This window comes from Electrona antarctica, assembly GCF_951216825.1.
Source record: "Electrona antarctica genome assembly, chromosome: 23".
Taxonomy (NCBI): domain Eukaryota; kingdom Metazoa; phylum Chordata; class Actinopteri; order Myctophiformes; family Myctophidae; genus Electrona; species Electrona antarctica.
Window position 1 is genome coordinate 36577445 of NC_136804.1, and position 27165 is coordinate 36604609.

The 27165-nt window shown below is 46.0% G+C and overlaps 1 protein-coding gene across 1 annotated transcript in view; it reads left to right on the forward strand.

Moving 5' to 3' along the window:
• Positions 1–21977, forward strand: part of net1 (neuroepithelial cell transforming 1) — a 57389-nt gene extending 35412 nt beyond the window's left edge. Inside the window, exons 4-12 of the mRNA XM_079493751.1 lie at positions 11785–11935; positions 16498–16605; positions 16718–16882; positions 17743–17805; positions 18090–18263; positions 18887–19144; positions 19288–19458; positions 19691–19877; positions 20289–21977. Of these exons, the coding sequence (XP_079349877.1) occupies positions 11785–11935; positions 16498–16605; positions 16718–16882; positions 17743–17805; positions 18090–18263; positions 18887–19144; positions 19288–19458; positions 19691–19877; positions 20289–20779 (1768 nt within the window). The 3' untranslated portion in view covers positions 20780–21977. The remainder of the gene's footprint in view (positions 1–11784; positions 11936–16497; positions 16606–16717; positions 16883–17742; positions 17806–18089; positions 18264–18886; positions 19145–19287; positions 19459–19690; positions 19878–20288) is intronic.
• The last annotated feature ends 5188 nt before the right edge of the window (positions 21978–27165 follow it).

Here is a 27165-nt window from a genome sequence, read left to right on the forward strand (position 1 = left end):
ACAAAACATAGAACCTGGGGAACATGGGTATACGCTCCCCAATCATCACATAAGGACACTACAACCTGTCTGTCCCAGAGCTGGTCTCTCAATATTATCTGTTAATCTGTTATTTATTATATCATGTTATCGTCGTTATGCAACGTCTGGAGGAGCACAATGATGGCTTGGCTGCTATCTGTCTTGTATCCACAACAAGGTCGGGCACTCGTCTTGTTTATGCAGAGAATAACATGGAAATGACTCCTAGGCCTATCGCTGAAACCCATCTGGGGGAGCGACATCGTTTGTTTGGAACAATTATCACAACAGGAGTTTCTTCAGAAAGTATTCTGTTAATTACACCGTAGTATACTGAAGAATGTATTGGAAAGTAGTCCGTCCGGACGGACTGTCTGGATTAGGAAATGTCCTTGTGCTTTACTGTGGGTGTATTGTCTGGATATGTCTGGATCTTTATATCTGATGTATATGTTAGTGGTTGTCCCTAGCAACTCACTGTTGTCACTGTTTTGGTATCGCAGCCACCCACCAAAAAGGCGACTACAGTACACACTACACACAGTTTCCTAGAGTCTATGTGGGCGTTGAATATGAGTCAGTAGCGATAGAATAGAATAGAGATAGATAGATATACTATTGTGACATACAGGTGTTTTCTCTAATGCATTTTGTCCATGATGGCCTAATATTAAACAACTCTGAATTTCATTTTGTAGGAATCGTTCCAGTTCCTTTCAGAGACTGACTGTCTCTAATCAGACAATCTGTTGTTTTTTTGTTTTTGTTTTTTATCCTTTATTTACCTGCACACACACACACACACACACACACACACACACACACACACACACACACACACACACACACACACACACACACACACACACACACACACACACACACACACACACACACACACACACTAAAACCTGGGAGCTGACCAGTACAACCACAGTCTTATACTGTTGGCCACTAAGCAGCTCCAGGGGGAGCAGTTGGGGGTTCAGTGCCTTGCTCAAGGGCACTTCAGCTGTGTTGGGTGAGTGATGACCAATCACTTCCCCACCCAGATTTTTCCTGCCCGTCCGGGGAATCGAACCGGCAACAAGGGCGCTCCCCTAACCCTTAGGCCACCGCTGCTGTGGTGATGTTTCATCATTCCATATCTTCTCTCTTTCTGTTGTTAGGTTATAGGAGGCTCCCCCCCCCTCCCCCTCCCCCGTACAGCGTAGTTGATAGTGGCAAGTTGTCAAATTGTCTAGTCTAGAGTTTATAAACAACCGTTACATTGTCTCTATACTTGTTTTTTGTTTCTGTGCCCGCATGCGGAGGATTACTGTAGATATCCAGGGATCAGACTTCACCTCTCTCTGTAACCAGTTTGATCAGTGGCTCTGCCTTAGCTAAACCAAGATAAAGAGGCTTTGTGAGCATTCTGTGAGCATTGCAGGCCCATCCTTTAAAGCCTCTCCCTGGTTCATATCAAGACGAGTCAATGAGTCCATTTATTGTTTTGCAGGTTTGCAGTGACATAACAAGCCGTACACACACACCACTCCACATATATGGTGTACGACGTACGCAGATCCGTGTTATGTAATGAGTTTTGTGTGTAGTGATATTAATTAATGAACATGTATCAAATCAAATCAAACTTTATTTGTATAGCACCAGTGTTGTTTTTGGCGGCACATTTTGATTTTAGTTTTAGTCATATAGTCACTTGAATAGCTTTCATTTAGTTTTAGTCACATTTTGGTCACCTGGAATGTTTTAGTGTTTAGTCTAGTTTTAGTCGACTAAATATCATAAGATTTTAGTCGACTAAATCTACAGTTGATTTAGTCGACTAAAATGTATTTTAGTGGGCCTTGATGCCGTCGTAATGGCTGATTTTACACTTGCTGAAAATAGCCGATCTACAAGTTCACAACGCGTCGCGCTGCGACGCGTTGTGAACTTGTAGATCAGCTATTTTCAGCATGCAACCAAGTGAAAAATGACTTATACTGGATGTCTTGTCCAATAGTGCCTTCCTAGAATTGTAGTCTAGTTTTTATTTGTTGACTAAATTGTCAATATATTTAGTCTCAGTTTTAGTCATCGTAGCTTAGTTTTCATTTAGTTTCCATTTAGTTTTCGTCAGTGAAAAAAGGTAGTCGACGGACATTTTTCCTCTTAGTTTTAGTCGACGAAAACAACCCTGTATAGCACATTTACAACAGCCAAGGCTGACCAAAGTGCCGAACAGAGTAAAACAAGATAGTAGAGCATAGCAATGTAAAACAATGAACAAAAAAGAGACAATAAAATATAAAAGCATACAATAGCACAGAGCAGGAAATCAATATACAGGTAAATCAGGTGCAGTAAAAGGCGAGGGAGAACAGATGAGTTTTGAGGAGGGATTTAAAAGCCCCAATTGACTCGGCAGATCTAATATGGAGGGCTAGTGTTAATTTTGTTGACTAAGACTAAAGCCTAAGTCGACTATAGGGTTTTCAGAAGACTAAATAGGACTATAAGACTAAATGGTGTGTTATTACTGGCATTTTACAGATGTCAGTGTATACGTTTTACAGTAAAATCTTAAACTGCTACAGTGTATATTTGACAAGCATAAATTGTAAATGACTAACATTGGGTAATATTAGCAATGCCTTACAAGGGGGAGGTACTCCTTCATTATACCATCATAGCGGTCATTTCTACAGGTGCCTTCAGGCCTGACTTGCCCATTTCTACGGCGAACAAGAATGCTGCCACAATAAATACCTGGCTGGCTCGGCAGACGAGGCTTTGCCATAAAAATGACGCACACTGTGTTTATATTGTCACCACCTGAACTGTAACTGGAGTCAGGGTTCCATGAAAGCCCTTTGAGCCTGAAATTATCACTTGTTTTTCCCTCTTTCTTTTCTGAGTGGTGCAACCACTCCCTTACGGAGCTATTTGTGTGTGTGGGTGGGCGGGTGCGTCTGAGCACGAAAACAGCATGGTTGTTTTTCACCACCTGTGCGCAACCTAACGCACACACAAACACGCACGTATTAACTGTATATATGACGCTTTCGGGTGTGCCAGTACAGTACAGTGACAGTACAGTACAGTACAGTACAGTACAGTATAGAGGGTACAGTAGAGGGACCGCCACACGGTAACTCTGTCATTTCTGTACCGTTTCGGACGCGGGGCGGCTCGCCGGAACCGTGCCGGCACCCTGGGTGCGTTCCTGTGGGTCTGGAACCCCCCCCCCCCACACACACACACACACAGAGTTGCACCACTCACTTCACACAGGTGTGATTTTTTTTATTCCATTTGACTTTTTGGTTGAACCTTTTTATTTAATTTTACGCGCGAGAAAGAACAGGTACAGGCACGAAAATTCCCACTGATTGATAGTCAAAACTAATATACCTGCTGTTAGCCACTCGCTATGGCACAAGAAATAAAGCTCAATTGGACCAATCGAACACATAAACATGCATGTTGTATAGCCAGATAAGTCAATATTTATATCCATTCATTGTATACTATACAATTTTGGATATAAATATTGACTAACACAAAGAAGAATACACATAAATACATGTTTGCTATATCCCCCTGTCTCTGCCATCTGATTTGCTGCACCCCTCCGTGCCTATTTTGGGCGGGAACCCCTTTTGGTGTTAGCATTATGTTATGCTTTAGCTATTGAATAATAGCAGATCTACAAGCTCGTAGCGCGCCACCGAGTGGCGCGCTACGAGCTTGTAGGTCTGCTATTTTTGAAAAATCGAACAACGACTGACATAGAAACATAGCTTTTTCAGAAAACTGTCAGGATGTAGAAGACATTTTTAGAATCTGATCTCAGGTCAAACTGGGTTAAGTCCCTAAGCCAGCAGCACCCCAGCACCCATTTGACATGTTGATGGCAGAGCACACATCGACGTGTAGGTGGGCATCGGGGGTTAGAATGTACCTGCTTTCCCTCCCATGTGTGCCAGGCAGCCCTGTTGCTTTAGAATGTACCTGCTTTCCCTCCCATGTGTGCCAGGCAGCCCTGTTGCTTTAGAATGTACCTGCTTTCCCTCCCATGTGTGCCAGGCAGCCCTGTTGCTTTAGAATGTACCTGCTTTCCCTCCCATGTGTGCCAGGCAGCCCTGTTGCTTTCTGAGTGAGTGGTCTGTGTGTGTAAACCTGATCAGTTTCACTAGCCCTAGCTGTGGTTGGTTACCAGGGTTTGTTTGTTAGCAACCAGGTATTTTAAGTGTGTGTGTGTGAGCGGAGCGCGCTGACTAAAACTACGCTGTTGAGTAACCTGAGGACAGAAGGCTGTGAGAGAGGGCCGTGTTGTTCTTTAACGAGGTGCTCTGTGTTTTGCCACTGCTGGAACGGTCGACCGCCGTGCCTGCCCGCCATGTCTCGAGAGGACACGGAGCACTTCTAAAGGGTATGCTATTGATGTCCCAAAAAGCTCTCAAGTGCCCCAAGTTGTTTTTCCCCCCTCTTCTTCTTCTTACAAACCCTGGCCAGCAGAGGTCACCCACCCCAGCCAGACTGGACTGTTGTTGGCTCCAGAGTCCTGCAGCGCTGCCTTGCCTAATGTCTTGGCCAGAGTCGTACTTATAGCCACTGTGGTGTGTGTGTGTGTGTGTGCAGGCTGCTGCTGCTGCTGCTACTGATCATCATCATGATGATGATGTGAGGGTGTGAGTGCAGTGCAGTCCCTGGCCCCCGGGGCTCTGTCTGTCTGTCTGGGCGGCGGTGGCTCAGGGGTAGAGTGGCTGGATGGTAACCGCAAGGTTGCCAGTTCGAACGCGGGCTCCCCCAGAGTTAGTGTCGAAGTGTCCTTGAGCAAGACACTGACTGAACCCCAAATTGCTCCTGATGTGCTGGTCGGTGCCTTGCATGGTTTCCGCCGCCATCGGTGTATGAATGCATGTGTGAATGGGTGAATTGATGCACAATCTATGTAAAGCGCCTTGGATAAAGGCGCTATATAAATGCACCATTTACCATTTGTCCATGATGTGAGGGTGTGAGTGCAGTGCAGTCCCTGGCCCCCGGGGCCTCTGTCTGTCCGTGATGTGAGGGTGTGGGTGCAGTGCAGTCCCTGGCCCCCGGGGCTCTGTCTGTCCGTGATGTGAGGGTGTGGGTGCAGTGCAGTCCCTGGCCCCCGGGGCTCTGTCTGTCCGTGGCACGGAATGGGTTACGGAGCGGTGAAATGACACGGCTTGCTTGCATGACTCACTCACTCCTCTCATTCTGCCGGTGTGTAAAAACCTAGACTAAGAATTATAGCCTATAGTGGTGTGTGTGTCTGTCAATGTGACTGCGTGCGCACGCACGCACACACACATGCACACACGCACAGACACACACACACACACGCACGTGCACACACGTAGGCTATCTATAGACTGTGTGTGTGTGTGTGTGTGTGTGTGTGTGTGAGAGAGAGAGTGTGAAGTGAGAAACGCTCATACACTGACTATGTGTCAAATAATGTATATCTATGTTAAATTAACAGTGTACAGTTACAGTATTCAAAAATGACGAGTAGAATACAAAACTGATAATCTGGCTACATGTACACACCTCCTGTATATATGCATGCATGCATGCGTGTGTGTGTGTGTGTGTGCGCGTGTGTGTGTGCGTGTGCGCGTGCGTGTGTGTGTGTGTGTGTGTGGGGGGCGTGTGTGTCTGGGTGTGTGTATGTGTGTGTGGGGGGAGGCGTGTGTGTGTGTGTGTGTGTGTGTGTGTGTGTGTGTGTGTGTGTGTGTGTGTGTGTGTGTGTGTGTGTGTGTGTGTGTGTGTGTGTGTGTGTGTGTGTGTGTGTGTGTGTGTGTGTGTGTGTGTGTGTGTGTGTGTGTGTGTGTGGGGGAGGGGGGGAGGGGGGGAGGCGTGTGTGTGTGTGTGTGTGTGTGTGTGTGTGTGTGTGTGTGTGTGTGTGTGTGTGTGTGTGTGTGTGTGTGTGTGTGTGTGTGTGTGTGTGTGTGTGTGTGTGTGTGTGTGTGTGTGTGTGTGTGTGTGTGTGTGTGGTGGGGGGCGTGTGTGTCTGTGTGTGTGATGATGACTGTACTCCAGCTGCAGTAGAGAGTGACTTGGGGCGTTGAAGCGAGGCAGGCCTAGCCACGTTGTTGAGTCTTTTTTAGCACGGCCAGCCCACCCAGCAGCCACAACCCCGCCTGGCCCAGAGTCCCAGACACACAGCTGATTCAGGATGCAGTGAGTAACGCGGCCGGGGGAGCCTTTTAAAACACCTCGTCGACACGCACGCGACAGATAAAAACTACATCCAGTCACTGGCCGTCTACTTTCTCCTAGTCGCGGGGTGCATACTTAGTTTAGACTAGTCATTGGTTAGACATGGGTTAAGGTTAGGTTTAGGTGTGCTGCCCCGTGGGATGTTAGGTTTAGGGTGAGGGTTTGAGATAGGTTGTAGTTGTAGGACTAATGACTGGTCTAACCAATGACTAGTCTAAACCAAAAACTGTCTAAACTAAGTACAATCTCCGAATGCTATTTAGAGTCTGGACCTATAGCCCCCCATGAGCTGAGTAACGGAAGCTGCCATTTCCGTTCACGAAAATATATTAAAAAATATCTTTTAGAGCTTATTTCCTTATTTCCCTTTCTGCTAAGCAACAAGCTATATATATGCTTGGATGTTTTATATTTATATTTGGATAAATGTGCGCGACTGTAAAGACGAAACGGAAGTGGGGAGGAGGCTCCACTTCCGCTCTATAGTTTACTCATGACAGCTCTTCCGTTGGTCCAGACTGTATGATGTCAAGCGTTTGGAAATGGCGGAGGCAACAGTCTGGTAAGTAACGCGAGAATAACTTTCTCCTCACAGTGAGCGTTGTCATATTAGCTTTTGCTGACCAGCTCAGTGGCCTTGTGGTTAGAGTGTCCGCCCTGAGACTGGGAGGTCGGGGTTCGATCCCCAGCCGGGTCATACCAAAGACTCTAAAAATGGGACCCGGTGCCTCCCTGCTTGACACTCAGCATCAAGGCCCAGCAAGCCAAATGACGTCATGATGACGTTATGGTGACTCCGGTGACGTTCAGGACTAGGCCAGATCCCAGTCCATATGGGGATGATCTTTACGTCATTTCCAGGACGTCTTCACCAGTTGAAATAATATAGCTTATTGTGGGCCAGATCTGACTAGTTATGATATGACTTAAGTTGATCTGGCCTCGATCAGACTCTCTCTGATTCATCCAGGGACGTCTGTCTTAGTGGGCAGAATTTATGTTGGTTGAAATCAGGTGATATTCTGGGCCAGATGTGACTAGTCTTGGTTTGACTTGATCTGGCCCCAATAGAGACGTCACTAATTCGTCCAGGTCCTGACCGTGCTTGCTGGGGGGTTGGATTGGGGGTAAGTCCCTGCGACATACTAGCGTCATGTCCAGGGGGTGTACTTGTACATCAAGCTGCCTCACGCTACAGAAACAGGAGATGGGCTCCTGCCCTATTGGCCTCATGGCTCGGCAAGGCTACTTTTACTTTTGCTGATGGCACTACAACCATCTTAAATACCTAGACGATGAGGAACGCTCAACTCAAACACCCCAACCTTTTGTGCTTGCAGATCACTGCGTGCTGCAGGCGTTTGCACACTGACCCACAAGGTCACAGTGAGTCAACTACGTTGCATAATACGCCACACTTTGTGAGCATTATTTTCTGAGTGCACAATGCAACTAAATATAAAAAACCCTGAACAACAACAAGGCCTTATTATTATAGCCACCACGAGGCTACGTCAGCATCTGGCATGTGTCTCTTTCTCATAACACAAATGCTACGGGGGCCCATGTCCTGTTTCACAGCTCCGTGTTGACACAGGAGAGGGGATGAATTAGAGCCAGCAGGTCCCGTCCATTTGCCTAAAAAACACAGAGGCACACGCACACACAGACACACACACACACACACACACACACACACACGCACACACGCACAGACACATTCTCGCACCTCAGAGTAGCTCCCTCCCTGCAGTACTACCACTTTTGCACCATGTTTAAGCTGACCCGGCACACCTTTAACACCTTGAATTCTGGGGTCCATTTGTGCAGCAGCTGTGGGTGTGCAGAGCAGCACGCACAGAGAGGAACACACTCACACACACATATACTGCACACCTGTGTGTGTGTGTGGTGTTTCTCCAACCCTGGCGGAAGAACACTGTCTGGGGTTGAATAGACTCACACAGAGTTCTCTATTCAATAGAGAACTCCGTCTGTGTGACTTCTGCTTCCAAATTAGCCCTAGTTTAGTGTATTAGCACATTGCAATTTAACCCATTCTGGACGTGGAACCCCTTTTGGTGTTTTAACTAAGCATTATGTTATACTTTAGCTATTGAAAAATAGCAGATCTACAAGCTCATAGCGCGCCACCGAGTGGCGCGCTACGAGCTTGTAGGTCTGCTATTTTTGAAAAATCGTAAAAATGCGGCCTAAATGGGTTTTAAAATAGAAACAATGCGTATCAAAAGAAAAGTTGGTAACACTTTACACGACCTAAGCAGTTTGTAGATCAGTAATAATCATGAACAATCATTGTTGACATCCGTAAATGTTTACCTAGACATTTATAACTATGTTTAAACATCATTTATACGTTATTAGTAAGGTATTAGTAAGTAGCGAACTATTCACATAGTTATAAATGTTTATAAATGCTTTATAACAGGTCGTTATTGTAAAGTGTTACCAAAAAGTTATTATTATTATATAGAAAAGGAAGAAGTCCAGCAGGCTTATTTGGAATCCTTTCCTTAATGGAAGAGGTCATTAAATACTTAAATAGCATACGTTAAAAGTTCAATAAGAACAATGCAAAGGCATACAGGTTTGCAATGGGACCAATAAAGCAATAAAGAGTAGGAGTGTATGCCAGAAGTAGAACGGAGAAAAAAAAAACATTGCATGGATGCACCTGGGACGTATCCTCAGTGATGTATCCCAAGGTCATCTGCGTTTCGGGTCTCGCAACATCATACCCCTCATTCAGGTGACCCAGCCGGGGGTGATCAAGTCCCGACTTATACGTACCAGTAGCTACCCTCGATCAGTCCCATTAGGGAAAGACCAGGGCCACACAATCCGTTGCTCTGGAACTACTCTGCCGGGACTGGGAGGTAGAACAATCTGGCGCGTGGAGGCCGGGACTATAGGCTCTGTGGGTTGTGTGGGTGGCTCTGTGGGTCCTGTCTGGGCGCCTCCTACATCTCACCAGGTCCAGGACCTGTGCGTTGCACCAGATTCCCAGCACCAGACACTTCATTTGGGGGTGGTGGTGGATTCTGCAGGCTCCACCTGGGCAACGGTGGTGCTGCAGGCTCCGCTTGCGGCATATAAAAAAATGGCAATGTATGTATTGTCTATTAGCATATTTCTTACACTGAAACTTACACATACAGTATGGCTTTTAATTAACCCATTTCGGCCTGACGTCGAAATCTAAAAAAAATGTCTTCTAAATTCCGACAGTTTTCTGAAATACCTCATGTTTCTGTATCAGTGGTGCTCAATATTTCATGTCAAGGACCAGAAAAATGATATGAAATTGGCCTCCGACCCCCATCTGAAAATATGTAGTTCCAGGAACCCCCCAGAAGCAAAGATTTGAGTTAAATACGTTCGCTCTGAAAGAATATATATTCAAAGATTTGTGCCGCATTTTTACGATTTTTCAAAAATAGCAGACCTACACGCTCATAGCGCGCCACTCGGTGGCGTGCTATGAGCTTGTAGATCTGCTATTTTTCAATAGCTAAAGTATAACCTAATGCTTAGTTAAAACACCAAAAAGGGGTTCCAACCCAGAATGGGTTAAAACTATTATTATGCAGCAATCAACAAGTGAAGTGGGGGGGGGGGGGGGGGGGGGGGGTCCCCAAGGGGGGGGTCCCCAAAACCCCCCCAACAGATCTGAATATACAGGTTTCAGCGTAGACTGCTTTGTGTGTGTGTGACAATGAGACCCATCCATTGATATTGTAATGAAACCAATCAAACTACCAAGGCTAATTACGGCCCCGTCGTTAGTCAAACCACAGAACAAACGCAGTGCACTTTACACCTTCAATGCCATAACAATGTCATACACTTTCTGTTCCACTCTCTGTTTCACCCAGCAAGTCAGAGCCAAATTCGTATTACCTACTAAGTGACTAATGACTATAGTGGTCATTTTAGGTTTGCTGCGCTGCAAAGTTCTGAATGTTCGTTGGACTCTAGGATTCTCTGGATTTTGCAGTGTGCTTAACTCAAATCCTTTTAAACAATAGAAACATAGCTTTTTCAGAAAACTGTCAGGATGTAGAAGACATTTTTAGAATCTGATCTCAGGTCAAAATGGGTGTTTTTATTAGGCATTTTGTATATAACATAACTGCAGAATATCATTGACAGATGATGAGTAATGAGTGTTCCAAATACAATACATAATAAAAAAAGGTATATAAATGTAATAAACCAGTTAAAACAGTGACAAATGTTAACAGACAAACAAAACAAAGACAACAGGACCGGTTTTGGTAACACTTTACTTAAAGGTCTGGTCTATAATGCATTATAATGCACTTTATAAGACATTATAACACTTGTTATAAATGTTTATATATAAGTATGTATGACAACTGATAACAACATTTATAATGTATTATGTGCTGGTCATAATGCATTATTTATAAGCTCAGTGGAACAGCACATTATAACCAACTACCTTAACTTAGCTAGCTATAAAGTGTCTTTGTTATAAGTTAGTTGTCATGCTTAACAAGTGTTATAATGCCTTTATATGTGGATGAACCCATTTTGGGCAGGAACCCCTTTTGGTGTTTTAACTAAGCATTATGTTATACTTTAGCTATTGGAAAATAGCAGATCTACAAGCTCATAGCTAAGTATGAGCTTGTAGGTCTGCTATTTTTGAAAAATCGTGAAAATATTTATTTCAGAAAACTGGAGGACTAAATGTGGTTATAACGCAACGTCTTGCCCAGTTGTTTCGTTTTACTTTCTAAAAAAATACCCGATAAAGTTTATTTTAAAAGCCACCTTAAATTATGCTGCTTCTCCAGCTAATTCCCTTTGTCTCCATGAATGAAACATTACATTTGAGTTTCTGTAAAACAATCTTTACTCGAGACATACAGTACATTCTGTTGTTTGGGTGTCTTGGAGTTAGTTTTCCTGATTTTAGAAAAACCTTAAAACCCTCCAATTATGTGACATTACATGAAGCTGCCCGCAGTCCTGCATCGAGTTGTTATTATTATTATTGTAATAAACTCTGTAAAAGTTTGTGATCCTTAAAATTCTCACTACTGTTTCCAGTGTGAGTGAATCGGCAACAGAGAGAGCATGCAGGCTGTAACCTCGAGTCACCAGACAGACTTCATGCAGGCTGTAGTCTGTTCATTACACTTCTAGTAAAGCGATACCCCCCCCCCCCCCCCCTCCCCAGCCCTCCCCTAACTTCTCAGCAATGGGAGTGCTGTTTGGAGTTAGCCCCTCCCCTTTCCCTGTCTGGATATAAAAGCCCTCCCTCCCCCTGTCCACCTCAGAGTCAGAGAAAAAGTTTAGTGTGTGTGTGTGTGTGTGTGAGAGAGAGAGCAGTCTCTTCAGAGAGACCCCCGTCCTGCACCACAGGAAAACATGGAATAAACAAAAGGGGGAACAACACATCTACAATTTTTGTTTTTGTTTCTCTTATAGTAATATTTATAATTTTTTTCTCACGTGGATTACTCTCAGAGCTGACTCCCCATCATCAGGATTAAAAGAAAAGGATATTGTGTTTCCACTGAAAGCGATGGTGGCTTACGATGAGCTGGGTAGCTTGGTGCCTATCAAGCGGACGCTTCAAGTGATAGACTACCAGAACCAGGCCAATAAAGAGTCAGAGGTGAGAGTCCAGACATTGTTTTACATGAATTCATACTTTTTGTGTAATGCGTTTTCACAGTTTGCTGGGCAAAGTTGTGTGGTCTTCGTATAGGATAGGTGGGCACTAGGGGACAGCTCGGCACCTCAATGTACATGGAGGTTATCCAGAATGTTAAAAAAAGGTCTTAAGTATAAACATGATGTGAACATGCATGGTAACATCATTATTAGACTTAATTTTACCCTTCAATGTCTTGTTTTGTAGCAATTTGTAGCAAGTTGTACAAATATTATATTAGACCTTAACTGTCAACTGCTTAAGCGTGTTCTAATCATGTATACTTTAGCATTATGTTATGCTTTAGCTATTGAAAAATAGCAGATCTACAAGCTCGTAGCGGCACTCGGTGCCGCGCTACGAGCTTGTAGATCTGCTATTTTTCTGACATAGAAACATAGCTTTTTTCAGGAAACTCTCAGGATTTAGAAGACATTTTTAGAATCTGATCTCAGGTCAAAATGGGTTAAGACCATTCTTTTTCAAATATTTAATTTTTTTTAACATTTTGGACAAAATAAACATTTTGGACAAAATAAACATTTTGGACAAAATAAACATTTTGGACATCACGGTGCCCAGATGTCCCTCCTGGTGCACACCACACGTATCCTGTTCCCCTTCGTATCAGGTTAGACCAGGGCTGGATTAGCTCACCTTATCAGATGTGAGTGAATCAGTGACTTAGCCCAGTTCTTATCTCAGGTGGACACACAGGGTGTGTGGGTATGTGTGTATCTATTTGCATGCACTTTGTGCTACAGACCTTTTATGGATGTTACTGCCATGTTCCTGTCTTGATCTAGGTTAGTAGATTAGATCATCTTTATTGACCATCTATTGGACATTTAGTTAACGCTAAGTTAATTATTGGAGATTGTGGAGATAATTGTTGTATAACCCGAAACAGGAGATTGTTTGCCTTGTTGTCCCTGTTATGCATGCATTTAGTGCGAGAAATGTGACCCGGCAGGTATCCCGGCCTCAGGTGGGGGATATTGACTGATTAAAGGAGGCAGTAAAGATACAAATCAGACCAAATAGTGAGGCGGCGGGGGGGGGTAAACAAAGCTCCATCCTTTAAGTTTAAGAGATCAGATCAGGGGGTGCTTGATGTAAAGCACATAAGGACTCCATTACAATAGCTTCATGCTAATACAAAAGAAGTCAGGTTGGACTTCCCCACGAGGGCCTCGGGGGCAGATTGGCTCTTGTCAGGTGCAAAGTGCTGCCTTTGCACAGCAGCCTAAGAGCATTCCTTTTAGCCTTTACAATGAAAGGGACCGCGGTCAGTGCTGCCAGACGCCGTCCAGGCCAGGTGTGCTGCTAGTGTTCGGACGGAGGGTTTCTACTCCCCCATCCATGATCTCAGCTGATTTTCTTTTAAGAACAGATATCGTTGAGTCAATTATTTGAGCTCGAGGGGGAGGGGGGGGGGGGGGGGGCTTCGCTTCCTTCCCCTTTCAAATAATTGTGTGGTTTGAGGTTTCATTTCATATTTCATGAAGCAGAAGTCTGATTTGTCACTAGGACAGGAAAAGAGAAGTGAGCCGTGCACATTTTGTGATAAAACTAGTTCTCTCCTTCCCCCCACATGAAGTGAGGCATGGTTGGGTTGCTCCATCCATCCCTGGCTCTGTATCAGCTCAACTTGCATGGGGTGTGATCCGTGCGTGCAGAGCAGGGCCAGACGCCGGGTATTAGCAGACGGCAGACATGCATGGTTTACATCAAAGGCCAAAAACAGGGGTGCGGGGAGAAGGGAACTTCTCGGGGGCCTCCCTCCCTTGACTGGAGAGTTTATGAGAATGTAATCTTTGGGGGGGTTAGACTAGGGGTGTTTTATGGCTGGGAGCACACATGTACAGTGCGTGTGTTGTTTAAAACCCGGGGGGGGTGCGGGTGTTCCACTGTTGACGGGCTATCTAGACCAGCAGCACAAATCCCGGATCTGTCTGGGTTTCCTGGAGTGAGTTGGACTGTTCAGCCCTTGAGGGAGTTCCCTGGACACACACACACGGTCCTGGAATAGAAACTGTTCTCTATCAGTCTGCCTGCAGTGTTGCACTTTCCAGCCGACGGAGAGGTAAACACAAAGAGTGGGACTAGTGGCCCTTTTGTTATTCCAGGGCTGGTCCCCAATGGACAGGAAAGGCACAATAATGGAGCAACACACGTTTCCAATATTGACTTTAGAAGCTAAACCTCCTCACTCAACTTGAAACCAAATGCAGGCTCCCCCGCCCCTCCCCCCTTTGTCCAGGGAGTTTAGGCCCGAAACGCTGAACTCACATTGATGAGCTGCAACTTTCAGTCAAGAATCTTTTTCACATGAGGGCCCTTTTTCCTAATGTGGATTCCTTCACTGACCACGATGGGTCGGTCTGGCGGTTTGGGAAGTGGCCCCTCTCTGTTTATTGGTCCGTCTCAGTTTAGAGAGGGGGGGGGGGGGTTTGAGTGATATGCTTTTCTTTTTTTTTTGATGGCTGGCTGTCTGTCTGTCTTTGACCATAATATTCTGGTCCAGTGTGGAGATACGTGACCACCAACCACACTGGTTTCTAATGCCACACCAGACTTAATGCAGATCTGTTCCACAGCTGTGTCTGCAGGGCCTGAATGGACACTCTTGTTCCTCAGTTTCTGCTGAGCAGAGGCAAAAAAAAAAAGAGAGAGAGAGAGAAAGACAGAAAGAAAGAAAGAAAAATCCTATTCTCCCTGAGTCAGTAGAAAACACAGGCAAGCGAGTCTTTTAGCACTGGGACTCTGCAGGGCTCAAAATCCACAACAAGAAACACATGCACACATGTCTGTCTGTCCGTCCGTCCGTCCGTCCGTCCCCGCCACCCCCATGAAAAAAAAAAACATCCCAGAAGAAGATAATTACGCCTGTGTGGCTGTTCTTCTGCTGTCATGTTTTTCAAGAGGCCTCTGTGGCTTGAAATCATTACCTCACATCTGCAGCGCTTTGATTCCTCCGGTCTTGTTGCTGTTGGCAAAGTGCCCAAGCGTCTCTCTCTCTCTCTCTCTCTCTCTCTCTCTCTCTCTCTCTCTCTCTCTCTCTCTCTCTCTCTCTCTCTCTCTCTCTCTCTCTCTCTCTCTCTCTCTCTCTCCGCTCGCAGCCTCAGGGCTCGGTGAAGGGAGGAGGAGTGGGGGCAGGGGGAGGGGTCACCTGTTCCAGGTGTGGTGCTGCTCTCACGCAAGGGCTGCTGGAGGGGCCTGCCTTGACTCGCACGCAGAGAAACACCACTGTTGTTCACCCTCCGCACACACACACACACACACACACACACACACACACACACACACACACACACACACACACACACACACACACACACACACACACACACACACACACACACACACACACTCTCTCCCCCGAATATCAACAGTCAGCAGAGCAAGGGGGACTGCAGAGTCTGTTTATGGCAGTGTCTCCTTTCCTCACTTCCTGCTGCTGGTGTGTTTGTCTAAGCTGTCCCGGGATGACACAGTGCCACACACACACACACACACACACACACACACACACACACACACACACACACACACACACACACACACACACACACAGTCCCCATACCACACACACACTGTCCCATACCACACACACACACTGTCCTCATACCACACACACACTCGCTGTCTCATACCACACACACACACTCACTGTCCCCATACCACCCACACTCACACACACTGTCCCATACCACACACACACTCACACACACTGTCCCATAGGCCTACCACACACCTCTGGGAGTTAAAGGGGCCTGTTAAAGGGGCCTGTTAAAGAGCAGAGCCACTCAGGAGCCATTTGTCTCACACTGTTTGAGAGATAGAACTAAATCTCTCTCTTGAGTTTTGCTGTCAGGCCAGAAAGCTGAGAGTCTGAGTACTGTGAGTAGTGGGGGGGGGAGACACGACACTCTCGGACAGCTGAGAGCAGAGGGTCCCGTGCATTCCTGGCATGCCTCCTTGCCCCCTTCCCCAGTAAGTCATCTGTCAGAGAGGGGCCTTTGTGCTCCGTGGGCTCGCGCCTGGCCCAGGACTCTCACCATGATGGAGCTGACAGCTGCTGTGGGTGTGGGGGGGGGGGGGGGTGCTTAACTCCTCCTCCTCTTCATCCTCCTAACCTCACTAAAACTGTCAGCTGGTCCGCCAGTCAGTCTGTCTGTCTGTCTGTCTGTCTGTCTGTCTGTCCGACTGTCTGTCTGTCTTCGGACTCAGCTCCAGAGCAGGGAGTGGAGGCTCCGAATGCAGATTTATGACTTGAGATGGCGAGCTTCATCACAAGGAAGTCACAAGGGAACGCCTGCAGTCTCTGCAGAGTCCTCCTTGGTGGAAATTCCCTCCCATGGTGGCCCGATCGAATCCTTTTAGTTTCAAGTTCACGACACGGGGGAAGTTTTAGTGTTAACTGTAATTATGTGCAGTGTGTGTGTGTGTGTGTGTGTGTGTGTGCGACATGACAAAGCGCCTGACTAACCCCTAACTGTGTCACTCTCTTCCTCTCCCAGGAACCCAGCAACAAGCGCGTCCGTCCTCTCGGCAGGGTGACAACGCTAGCCAGCCTCATCTCTCCGGTGAAGGGTGGGGCCGTCCGGCGCTTCGGCCAAACCATCCAGGTGAGCGCCCGCACGTTGTTGTTGTTCTGGGTTTAATAGCCTCCATCACTCGTCAAGCGGGCTTCCTTCCAAGTGCATCCTGGGTTAACACCGGTGTTTCCTGTCCACGTAGGCTTCGTTCCGAGGCGATGGCAAGGCGCCGGGCGTGCCCCAGAAGCCTTGCAGCAAGGCGACGGCCCCTACGCCGCCCAAGAGGAGGAACAGCACGCTGTGGTCCGAGACGCACGATGTCCACCAGAAGGGAACCTTCTCCACCAAGGAGATTAAGAGGCAGGAGGTGAGAAACAGCTTCACAGTCACACTGACTGAAGACTACACTGTACAGATCTGACTGAAGACTACACTGTACAGATCTGACTGAAGACTACACTGTACAGATCTGACTGAAGACTACACTGTACAGATCTGACTGAAGACTACACACTGTACAGATCTACTGACTGAAGACTACACACTGTACAGATCTACACTGTACAGATCTTGCGTGCGAGTCTGCAGCTAAAACTGCAGCCCGGGAGGAGGATAAAATAAACTATAACCAAATAGCATTCTTAGGTCAAATTTCCAGGCAATAGCACAATATTCTGGCTGTCTGGTCCGTTTTATATTAAGCCCAGAGGGCTCCAGTACAAAGGATTTAATGCACTCCATGGCTCTGACGCACTCAGACCTTTTCTCCCCTTGTTCTGCTTCTCCACTTGCGCCAGTAAAGCCTTTCAGACATGTTAACATTCACATGTCCTCATAGTATTTGTGCTAAATGAGCTAAGTGGGGGTCAAAAACTCCTATTTTCCCCGTCTGTGCGAGCCAATGTAGACCTGCTAGGTCTTACATAGTGTAGCTGCACTGTGCTCTAGCTCTGTACTCGACTGCTACATGGCAGACATCTCAGCCAACTGTCAGGACCCATAAACACTGTAGCACGCAGATGTAAGCACAGACATGGGGAGGAGGGAGACACTAGAGTCAGGCGATCGCACACATTCAGCGGTTGACCTCAGCAATTTGGCATCAGCGGTGACTATTTAGTGTAATGGGTACTGAATGTAATAATATAATGACATCCAGTCCAATTCTTTTTTACTTTTGTGTTTTCTTCCCTAAAATGTCTGTTTATCTCCTTCCTTCCTCCTCAGGCCATTTTTGAGTTGTCTCGTGGAGAACAGGACCTGATTGAAGACCTGCAGCTCGCACGCAAGGTTTGTATTTATTTTTGTTTTGAGAAAATCTTCCCCCTTTTTAAAACCTCCTCGAACTCGAGGGGAGTTGCATGTTAAAGAAAACAAGATTTAATCAGAGGCTGGCAGGCCCTCCGCACACTCGAGCCAGAGGTTATAAAAAGAAAGGAATGATACCTCTCTTCTGTTTTTCCCCTCTTCTTAACCATTAATGCGAGCTATTCTTAGCCTCATCTCCTCCCCTCTGTTATCGTGAAAGAATGTTGGGAGGATGGTTATGTGACCGGTCTCCCTCCCATCCACAGGCGTACCATGACCCCATGCTGAAGCTGTCCATCATGTCCGAGGAGGAGCTGACCATCATCTTTGGCAACCTGGACACCTATATCCCACTGCACGAGGACCTGCTGGCCCAGCTGGCTAAAGCCACCGGGCCGGACGGGACCGTGGGACAGATAGGACAGATCGTCGTCAGCTGGGTGAGTTGTTGTTGTGAGCTCGTTAGATCGATCTGCTATCATTCCAGAGCGCCAGAACCAAACATAAAAACGACTTTGTCTTTTAGCTCTACTGGATCTCTTCTCCAGTATAGTCCCTCCTTAACATTATAGTCTAGTTTGTTGGGCGAAATTGTCAATATATTTTAGTCTTAGTTTTAGCCATCATAGCTTAGTTTTTACTTAGTTTTCGGCCACGATGACCACCAGTGTGGTTTTCGTCGACTAAACCGCTGCGACGCATTGTGAGCTTGTAGATCGGCTATTTTCAGCAAGTGCAAAATCAGTCATTACGACAGCATCAAGGCCCGCCAAAATACATTTTAGTCGACTAAATCAACTGTAGATTTAGTCGACTAAAATCTTATGACGTTTAGTCGACTAAAACTAGACTAACACTAAAACATTCCAGGTGACTAAAATGTGACTAAAACTAAATGAAAACTATTCAAGAGACTATGACTAAAACTAAAATCAAAATTTGCTGCCAAAAACAACACTGATGACCACTGTGCTTTCCATGCATTTCAAACAGATCGGTGTCACGTTTGGTTTGAAGCAACGGAGAGTGTTAATTCTTAACGTGTTCCTCATTTCTCCCCCAGCTGCCCAGGCTGAACACTTACCGAGACTACTGCAGCAACCAGCTGGCGGCCAAGGCCCTGCTGGACCAGAAGAAGCAGGACCGCAGGGTGCAGGACTTCCTGCAGCGCTGCCTGGACTCGCCCTTCAGCCGGAAGCTGGACCTCTGGAGCTTCCTGGATATTCCGCGCTCGCGCCTTTTCAAGTACCCGCTGCTGCTCAAGGAGATCCTGAGGCACACGCCTGCGGAGCACGCCGACACGGCCAGCCTGGAGCAAGCGGTGAGTGTGGGACACGTGCGCACACACACACATACGCACACAGAGTCGGTCAAAGAGGTCCTCTCCATGTCCTCCCCCATGGTGTGTGGTCAGGTGTATGTGTGGCTAATATGAATGTTTTCTGCTCGGTGTCTCGTCTTCAGATCTCCATCGTCCAGGGCGTACTGTCGGACATCAACATGAAGAAGGGAGAGTCCGAGTGCCAGTACTACATCGAGAAACTGGAGTATCTGGACGAGAGGCAAAGGGACCCGCACATCGACGAGTGCAAGAGCCTGTCGTGTCACGGGGAGCTCCGCAACAAGAGTGGCACGGTAAGGCTTGCACGTCATATACGCACACGCTCACGCACGCACGCGCACACGCAGACGCACACACACACACACACACTGCTTATACCATCATATGCAACCAATGCAAGCTCCATATTAACATTGTGTCTCCTACAACAACAATCTATATTTAGATTCACATCACAGGAGATTAAAGTCAGCGATGTGTGATAATGCCTCCTATAATGACTTATTTTCTTCCTCCTCCTTCCAGAAGCTGCACGTGTTCCTGTTCAACGAGCTGCTGGTCCTCACGCGGCCCGTGACCAGGAACGAGCGCCAGTGTTTCCAGGTGTACCGGCAGCCCATCCCGGTGCACCACCTGGTCCTGGAGGACCTGCAGGACGGAGACGTCCGCATGGGTGGCTCCTTCAGGGGGGCGTTCAGCAACTCCGACAAAGGTGAGCAGACGCCACGCCCCCGCACCACAGTATTAACACACCCGCACCACGCCACCACCACGCCACCACGCCACGCCCGCACCACAGTATTAACACCATTTTGACCTGAGATCAGATTCTACAAATGTCTTCTACATCCTGACAGTTTTCTGAAAAAGCTATGTTTCTATGTCAGTCGTTCTTCGATTTTTCAAAAATAGCAGACCTACAAGCTCGTAGCGCGCCACTCGGTGGCGCGCTATGAGCTTGTAGGTCTGCTATTTTTCAATAGCTAAAGCATAACATAATGCTAACACCAAAAGGGGTTCCCGCCCAGAATGGGCTAGATTGGCTTTGTTCGCTTGTCATGCAACAATGTCTATAGGGCTTAAGTGATTAACCGAACTCTCCCGTGTCCTTCCTCCTCCACAGCCAAGAACATCTTCCGCGTTCGCTTCCAGGACCCGACCCACGGCCAGTCGCACACGCTGCAGGTGAACGACATCTTCCACAAGCAGCAGTGGCTCAACTGCCTGCGCAGCGCCATCTCCGTCCACCGGCCTCTCCCCGCCGAGGCGCCCGCGTCGCTGCCCGCGTCGCCTTCGCCCGCCGACGCCCGCTCCAAGCGCCGCCCCTCCTCCATCTCCGCCATCGTCCACATGGAGGAGGCCGACGAGAACTGCCTGGCGGCCGGCCCCGAGAAGGCCCAGTCGGCGCCCTGCTCGCCGGCGCAGCGCGTGGACGAGACCCCCAGCCCCGCCTCCCTGTCCTCCCCCTGCTCCTCGTCGTCTTTGTCCTCGTCCACGTCGTCGTCCCCCTCGTCCTCGCCGTCCCCGCTGGCGTCGCCCACGCTGCGCAAAGCCAAGAAGGAGAAGAGGAGGTCCTTCGGGTCCTTAGGGAAGAGAAAAGAGACTATGGTATGAAGTTCAACCAGCAGCAGGGAGAGAAAATGGACTCCCACAGAACGGACTTTGTTTTTGTAGATAAACACAAAAGGGACAGAAGAGAAGCAGGGCGACGGCGGCGGTTATAAGTCTGCCTCGCTCTGCTCACTGGGACTTGTATTTATGTGTGTGTGTCTGTGTGTGTGTGTGTGTATTATTTCAACAGTGTTCCGTGTTACTGTCCTCATCGGCAGCTATTTACCTTACCCCTCCACCCGTCTCCTGTCGCAGTGTACAGGGGCCGAGCTCGTACCACAGCGTAGAGCAGTATTCCACAGAGACCGGCTGCACGGCTTCCCTCGGCTGTAATATTAGGGGAAGCCGTTCTACGATTTAGCCAACATATTATAGTGCCTCACATTAATCTGTGCGGTCGTTTGTTGGCGAAGACAGGAGGTCATTGTGTTTACTGTTAATTTGATATTTATAGCATTCATGTATCATTGTTTTGGGGGGGTAATTCAAGTGTTACATTTTTAATTTTATATTATTCTAAATTTTATTGTAGCTCTTTTTTTATTCTATTTTCAAACAGCACTGTTTTTTTTTAGCTTTTTTTTAGCTGAATTTTTGGGCATTTACAGGTGAACAGTCAAAAAGAACCCACCAAAAACAAACTAAAAATATCTCCAAAGTATTGGAGGACAAGTCTTATTTTTGTACATTCCTATAATGACAGACAGATAATGACCCGGCTAAATTTTTTGCATTTACTGCAGAACGAAGGCATTGATTTAAATGCAATCACTTCTTCTGTTGGAACAAAACCAAACATTGCTACAAGTAGCAATTTCGAAATCATTTGATGTTACAAATGGGAAATATTTTTGTTTTATTTTCAATGTAAAACAAAAAAACAACAACTTCTAACTGAGCCATGTTGGTTTAACGGAAAGCAGTGGTGGAGAAGTAACTAGTAACTAAAGTTTTAAAATAATTGTAGTGAAGTAAAAAGTACAAATTTTGGCTCTGAGATGTAATGGAGTAGAAGTAAAAGTACTGGAAATCGGAAATACTCAAGTGAAGTACAAATACCTCACAATTGTACTTAAGTAAAAGTACTTAGTTACTTTCCACCACTGAAAGAAAGCTGACTTCACAATGAAATGGATCACTTTTTCAATGTAGCATCTTGCATGGAAGCTTTATAGTTGGTGACACTGCTTTGTGCCAGTAGAATGTACAGTGGCGTGCACAGATAGACACTAGGGGGTGCTTGAGCACCCCCTGCCCTTTTGGCAATGTGCCCTTTTGAAAAAAAAAAAAAAAAAAAACTTTTTATTTCTTTTTTTTTTTTTTAATTTTCAAAAATAGCAGACCTACAAGCTCGTAGCGCGCCACTCGGTGGCGCGCTATGAGCTTGTAGATCTGCTATTTTTCAATAGCTAAAGCATAACATAATGCTAACACCAAAAGGGGTTCCCGCCCAAAATAGATTAAGGCAACCGGCCGGTTCCACGCGCTGCACAAGGTGCCCTTTTTTAACTTGAGCACCTGCCCCTCTAAATGTCTGTGCACGCCACTGAGAATGTATGTACGAGAGGGGTTTGGAACTAATTGAGGACAAGAACGTTTTGTTAAGATATATTCAAAGATGGTTATTGAATGGAGAAAAAAAGAATATGGTCAGAGAGAAAGTAGCAAAGAAAAGGTTGATAAAGCTTGTTAATGGAACAGAGTTGGATTGTTGACGCACGGTGTTGTATTGCCACAGCGTTGATGGAAGTGGTACCGCAACGTGCTCACAAATGGATGGTTTGAGGCACTGGTGAAAAGCCAGTGAGCTAAAAAAATATGATGGATCAAGTATGTAGGGGAAGGGAGGAGATGGAGGGTTTACCGTATGTGATGGAGTGAAGTAAAGAGAGACGTGTTTAAAGGAAAAGAACTGAAAGAGGCCAAGAAATGGACTGCCACGGCCTGTATGTAAAGTGGTGTAATTGAATAATTAAAAGAACAATAAAGATCTGTGTAAGATTTGCATCTGACCTTAACGCTTTGTTGTGTTTTATTATTGTTAACGACGTGATCATTTACTGTCCTGATCGATCTGGGTCACAGGATGAATAAGAAAACAGATTGTCCTGCTATCTACCTGTTATCTACTTGTTACTTATCTACCTGTTAATGTGGGTTATGACTCATTCTACCACGAGACAAGAGTGAAACGGAAGGAGATTGTCGTTACCCTACGACTACAATAACTCAATTCACAAGAAATCACATTCACAGCTATTTCCTCATTATGTTAAAAACTAAAGTCAGTATTGATAGGATGAGATACCTCTCTATCCTTGTCTTAGTTTAAAACCATCAACCTTTTCATTAGGAAGACCCAATAAAGTGGTTGATTAGAGACTTATTAACGCAAAGACTGGGGCTTAATACTGTAATGACGGCCCTAGACTCCTAATGGGGCGGCTGTGGCTCAGGAGGTAGAGCAGGTCGTCCAATGATCCATGGGTCGGCGGTTCGAATCCCGGCTCCTCCTGTCCACATGTCGAAGTGTCCTTGGGCAAGACACTGAACCCTACATTGCCTCCAATGAGTCGGTCGGTGTGAGCTCGCCACCATTGGTGTGTGAATGTGGGAAGTGAGGATGCTGGCGTCGACTGTTCGGCTCTTTCCCTCCCAATGTATGAATGAATGAACCATTGTAAGCGCTTTGCGTAGGCACGTAGTGCATAGAAAAGCGCTATAAAAATGCAATTCATTAATGCAGGCTAGCGCATTGCGGGTCCATGTCCCGTTTCTTACGAACTTTGCTGTATGTCTCTCCATGTTTCCTGTCTGTCTCCACTTAATCTATCAATAAAGGGCAAAAAAGCACAAACATGTAAAACAAATTACAAAATAATACTGTAATGATATCTAGGGTTGCATTGTTCTTCCAAAGAAGATCAAGGGCCTTTTTAGATCGACTGTCTATTAGTAAGCAATCACAGTCTCGTAGAAGTGATGATAATTCAAGATGAGTGGACACAGCAGAGAGAGAGAGAGAAAGAGCGAACGGTTTTCATTTCAGCAGTTACTATAAACACATTGATGTCAAACATAGAAGTTTATTGGACTGGCCAGATTCTGTCTACGCAGGTCTGCTTGGCAGGACGACGCTCACTTTAAGGTTTTATTATGCAATGGCCTCATGTCTGCTTTTTAGAAGTGAAAGCATTCTCCAAACATTTGCTCATGCCCTCCGTAGATTGTGTTGCCCATTTACTGTAATGAAAGAATATCCTTAACCAAATATGCCAGTAATGTGTTTGGGTTTGGGTTTAAAAAGGCATGGCAAGATTACTTTATTTCTGTGGCATATTTCATACACATATTTCAGTCAAATGCTTAGTTTACATAAGGCATACAAAGGCCAAAGATGGCATTTCAAAAGGTTCTGATCAAGGATTGAACTATCGCGAACTATTACGTTTCATTGTGGTGTGGAAAAAATATGGTCGGTATCATATGGTCACTGGTCAGTATCATGGCCAGTAGTAAGGAACTGGTCAGTATCATGGTCAGTAGTAAGGAACATGGTCAGTATCATGGTCAGTAGTAAGGAACATGGTCAGTATCATGGTCAGTAGTATGTAAGTAACATGGTCAGTATCATGGTCAGTAGTCTGTAAGGAACATGGTCAGTATCATGGTCAGTAGTAAGACACATGGTCAGTATCATGGTCAGTAGTAAGGAACATGGTCAGTATCATGGTCAGTAGTAAGGAACATGGTCAGTATCATGGTCAGTAGTAAGGAACATGGTCAGTATCATGGTCAGTAGTAAGGAACTGGTCAGTATCATGGTCAGTAGTGTAAGTAACATGGTCAGTATCATGGTCAGTAGTATGTAAGTAACATGGTCAGTATCATGGTCAGTAGTATGTAAGTAACATGGTCAGTATCATGACAGTATCTTCTCACCTGTTTGATTCTGATTCTACGAGGTTCGGAGCCAGGTCGTGGGGTCCTCCAGGTCGTGGGGACCTCCAGGAGGCCACCATCACTGGACCTGATGCGGCCTGAGTCAGAGACGAGTAATAGAGGACCAGAATGGAAATAAGCCTTATGGTTTTATTGTGTTTAATCCTCTGATATTGTGTCTGCTTTGTATAGTAGTAGTAGTAGTATATAGTAGTGGAAGTGCTGCTGGGATCTTTCCTTTTATCACCAAATTAATGCCTTCATTCATTCATACATAGTATTACATACAATACAATACAATGCAATACATGTTGGTAACGGGAAAGAAACTCATCATAGCATCATAGACAGTCTGGGTGGGGAGTCTATTGAGACTGAGACTAAACATTGAACAGTGACCGAGGTCATGGTTAACGTTTGTTAAGATTAAAAAGTGAGAAATCCTCCTCCTTAGTTTGTCTGCCTGTGTGTGTGTTCTACAAGAACGCGGTGTGATCTTTAAGAGCGAAGGAGTTGTCTGCCGGCTTGAAGTGTTCCTGAGCAAGCAAGGAACACACACTAGGCTGAGGTTGACATTCTAGTGCCATGCACTCCATTCATTTGAGCAGCTGCTGTTGCGTAAACGCATTTCCTTTTTTTGTACCTTCATACAAAAATGTCTGAGTTTATGCAACACGCGTGGTACATATATGCAGTTATTCATCACTTAGTAGTTTGCGTATTATACAGAATTTCTCTGTCTGGACAATCTCGACTTAAAATCTAACATAATATGCAAGGAAGTTTTGACAAGACAGCAGCGTATCCGAGAGGAATCAATGCACCAGAAACCTCTTTCGGACCATTGACATAGTACGGAGATACTCGACGGAAAGTGACAGCTATAGGTAGCTCTCCTTTAAGTAATCTAACACTGTGTCTGCTATGTTGGAAGTGGAAGTGCTGATGTGTTAAACTCATCTAAAAGGCCTCAGTGTGACCCTGTGCTGATTCCCAGCCGTGAACTAGGCCAGCCTTTACACTCACATTACTCCCCCCTTTAGCTATGACTTCTTTCTCTAACCTGGCCTTGAGCCAGATCCGTGCACAAGGAGACAAGATAATGTGAATCAGGCAAAACTAGGGAAGTACTCAAATGATCAGTCAGACGGGTCTGACTCAGTTACACGTCGTGCGCCCTCTTACTTACCGTAACAAGGACGTGGAAGTGACACGCTTTACTTCATAATGGAAGCGTGGAAACACTACCACTGACCAAGCATTAATGCACTTCTCCTTCCCCTCAGGCTCACACTGTTCAATTCATCAAAAACATTTAGAGACGTACAAATAGACACTTCTATATAGACAAAGGACAGAACAGGAATTCATCATAAAGGAGGTAAAAAGGGAAAAGAAACATATACAGTGAGGGAAAAAAAGGGGTGGGCGGTGGGGGGGATTCACGTTCAGCTCCGTTCATTTGTTTGTTTTCCTTGGAGGAGCTGCGTTGGGTCCCCAAGTCGGCTCCGTGGCCGTACCTTGAGTTGGCTGTGTGGCCGTGACCGTCTCTTGTGTTGTCCTCTTGTGTTGTCATGATCTGCCGCTGACCAATGACTTAAAATGTATTTATTATTGCACATAGCTAAACAGTATAGGTTCAAGATTCAAGACTTTATTGCCATGTCAACAGAGTTGCTTGGAATTTGTTTCATACATACAAACATACATACAAAAAGACACCTATTAACATCACATATTCAGACAGTAGAACAAGATACAAAAGTACAAACATCATCATATGAGGGGGACCAATAATTAAGAAGAATGCAAAACGTTACAATTCATGTTGAATAAATAAATAGCAATTCGTCGCAGTATACACATCTTGTGCATTGAATGTTTACTTATTCTGGTTATATTTGGCATTATGTATGGTTACCTGCCTCAAAATGGCTTCCCAATCACTTGATTGTTTTTTCCTGATGATGACCACACCCCCCTATGGAGTCCACCTGTTGTTGCTCTCCTATAAATGTGTTTGTCCTCTTATCTGGCTGGTTATTCCCTGAAGAAGACCTCCTAGGTCCTCTGGCTGGTTTATTCCCTGGAGAAGACCTCCTAGGTCCTCTGGCTGGTTTATTCCCTGGAGAAGACCTAGGTCCAAACGTTGGATTCTTGTCAATTCACTTAGTAAGAGACCACACCTTCGCTCAAGTTTAACAGTTTATTGAATGATAAATGGGGGGAGGAGGGGGAACCCGGGATGGGTGAGACTCAGGGTGGGGGAGTAGTCTCGGGAGAGGACGCCGTGTATGCGCGCTCGGAGAGCGGACGTCTCTGCTCCGGAACTGCCCCGGGTTCCTGGAAGAGAAGGAGAGAAGTGAGATTAGGGAGATGGGGGTGGATGCAGGGATTGTTCTAGACCACGTAGGCAGTGAGAACGGGTAGGTGTTGGCGCACAGGTG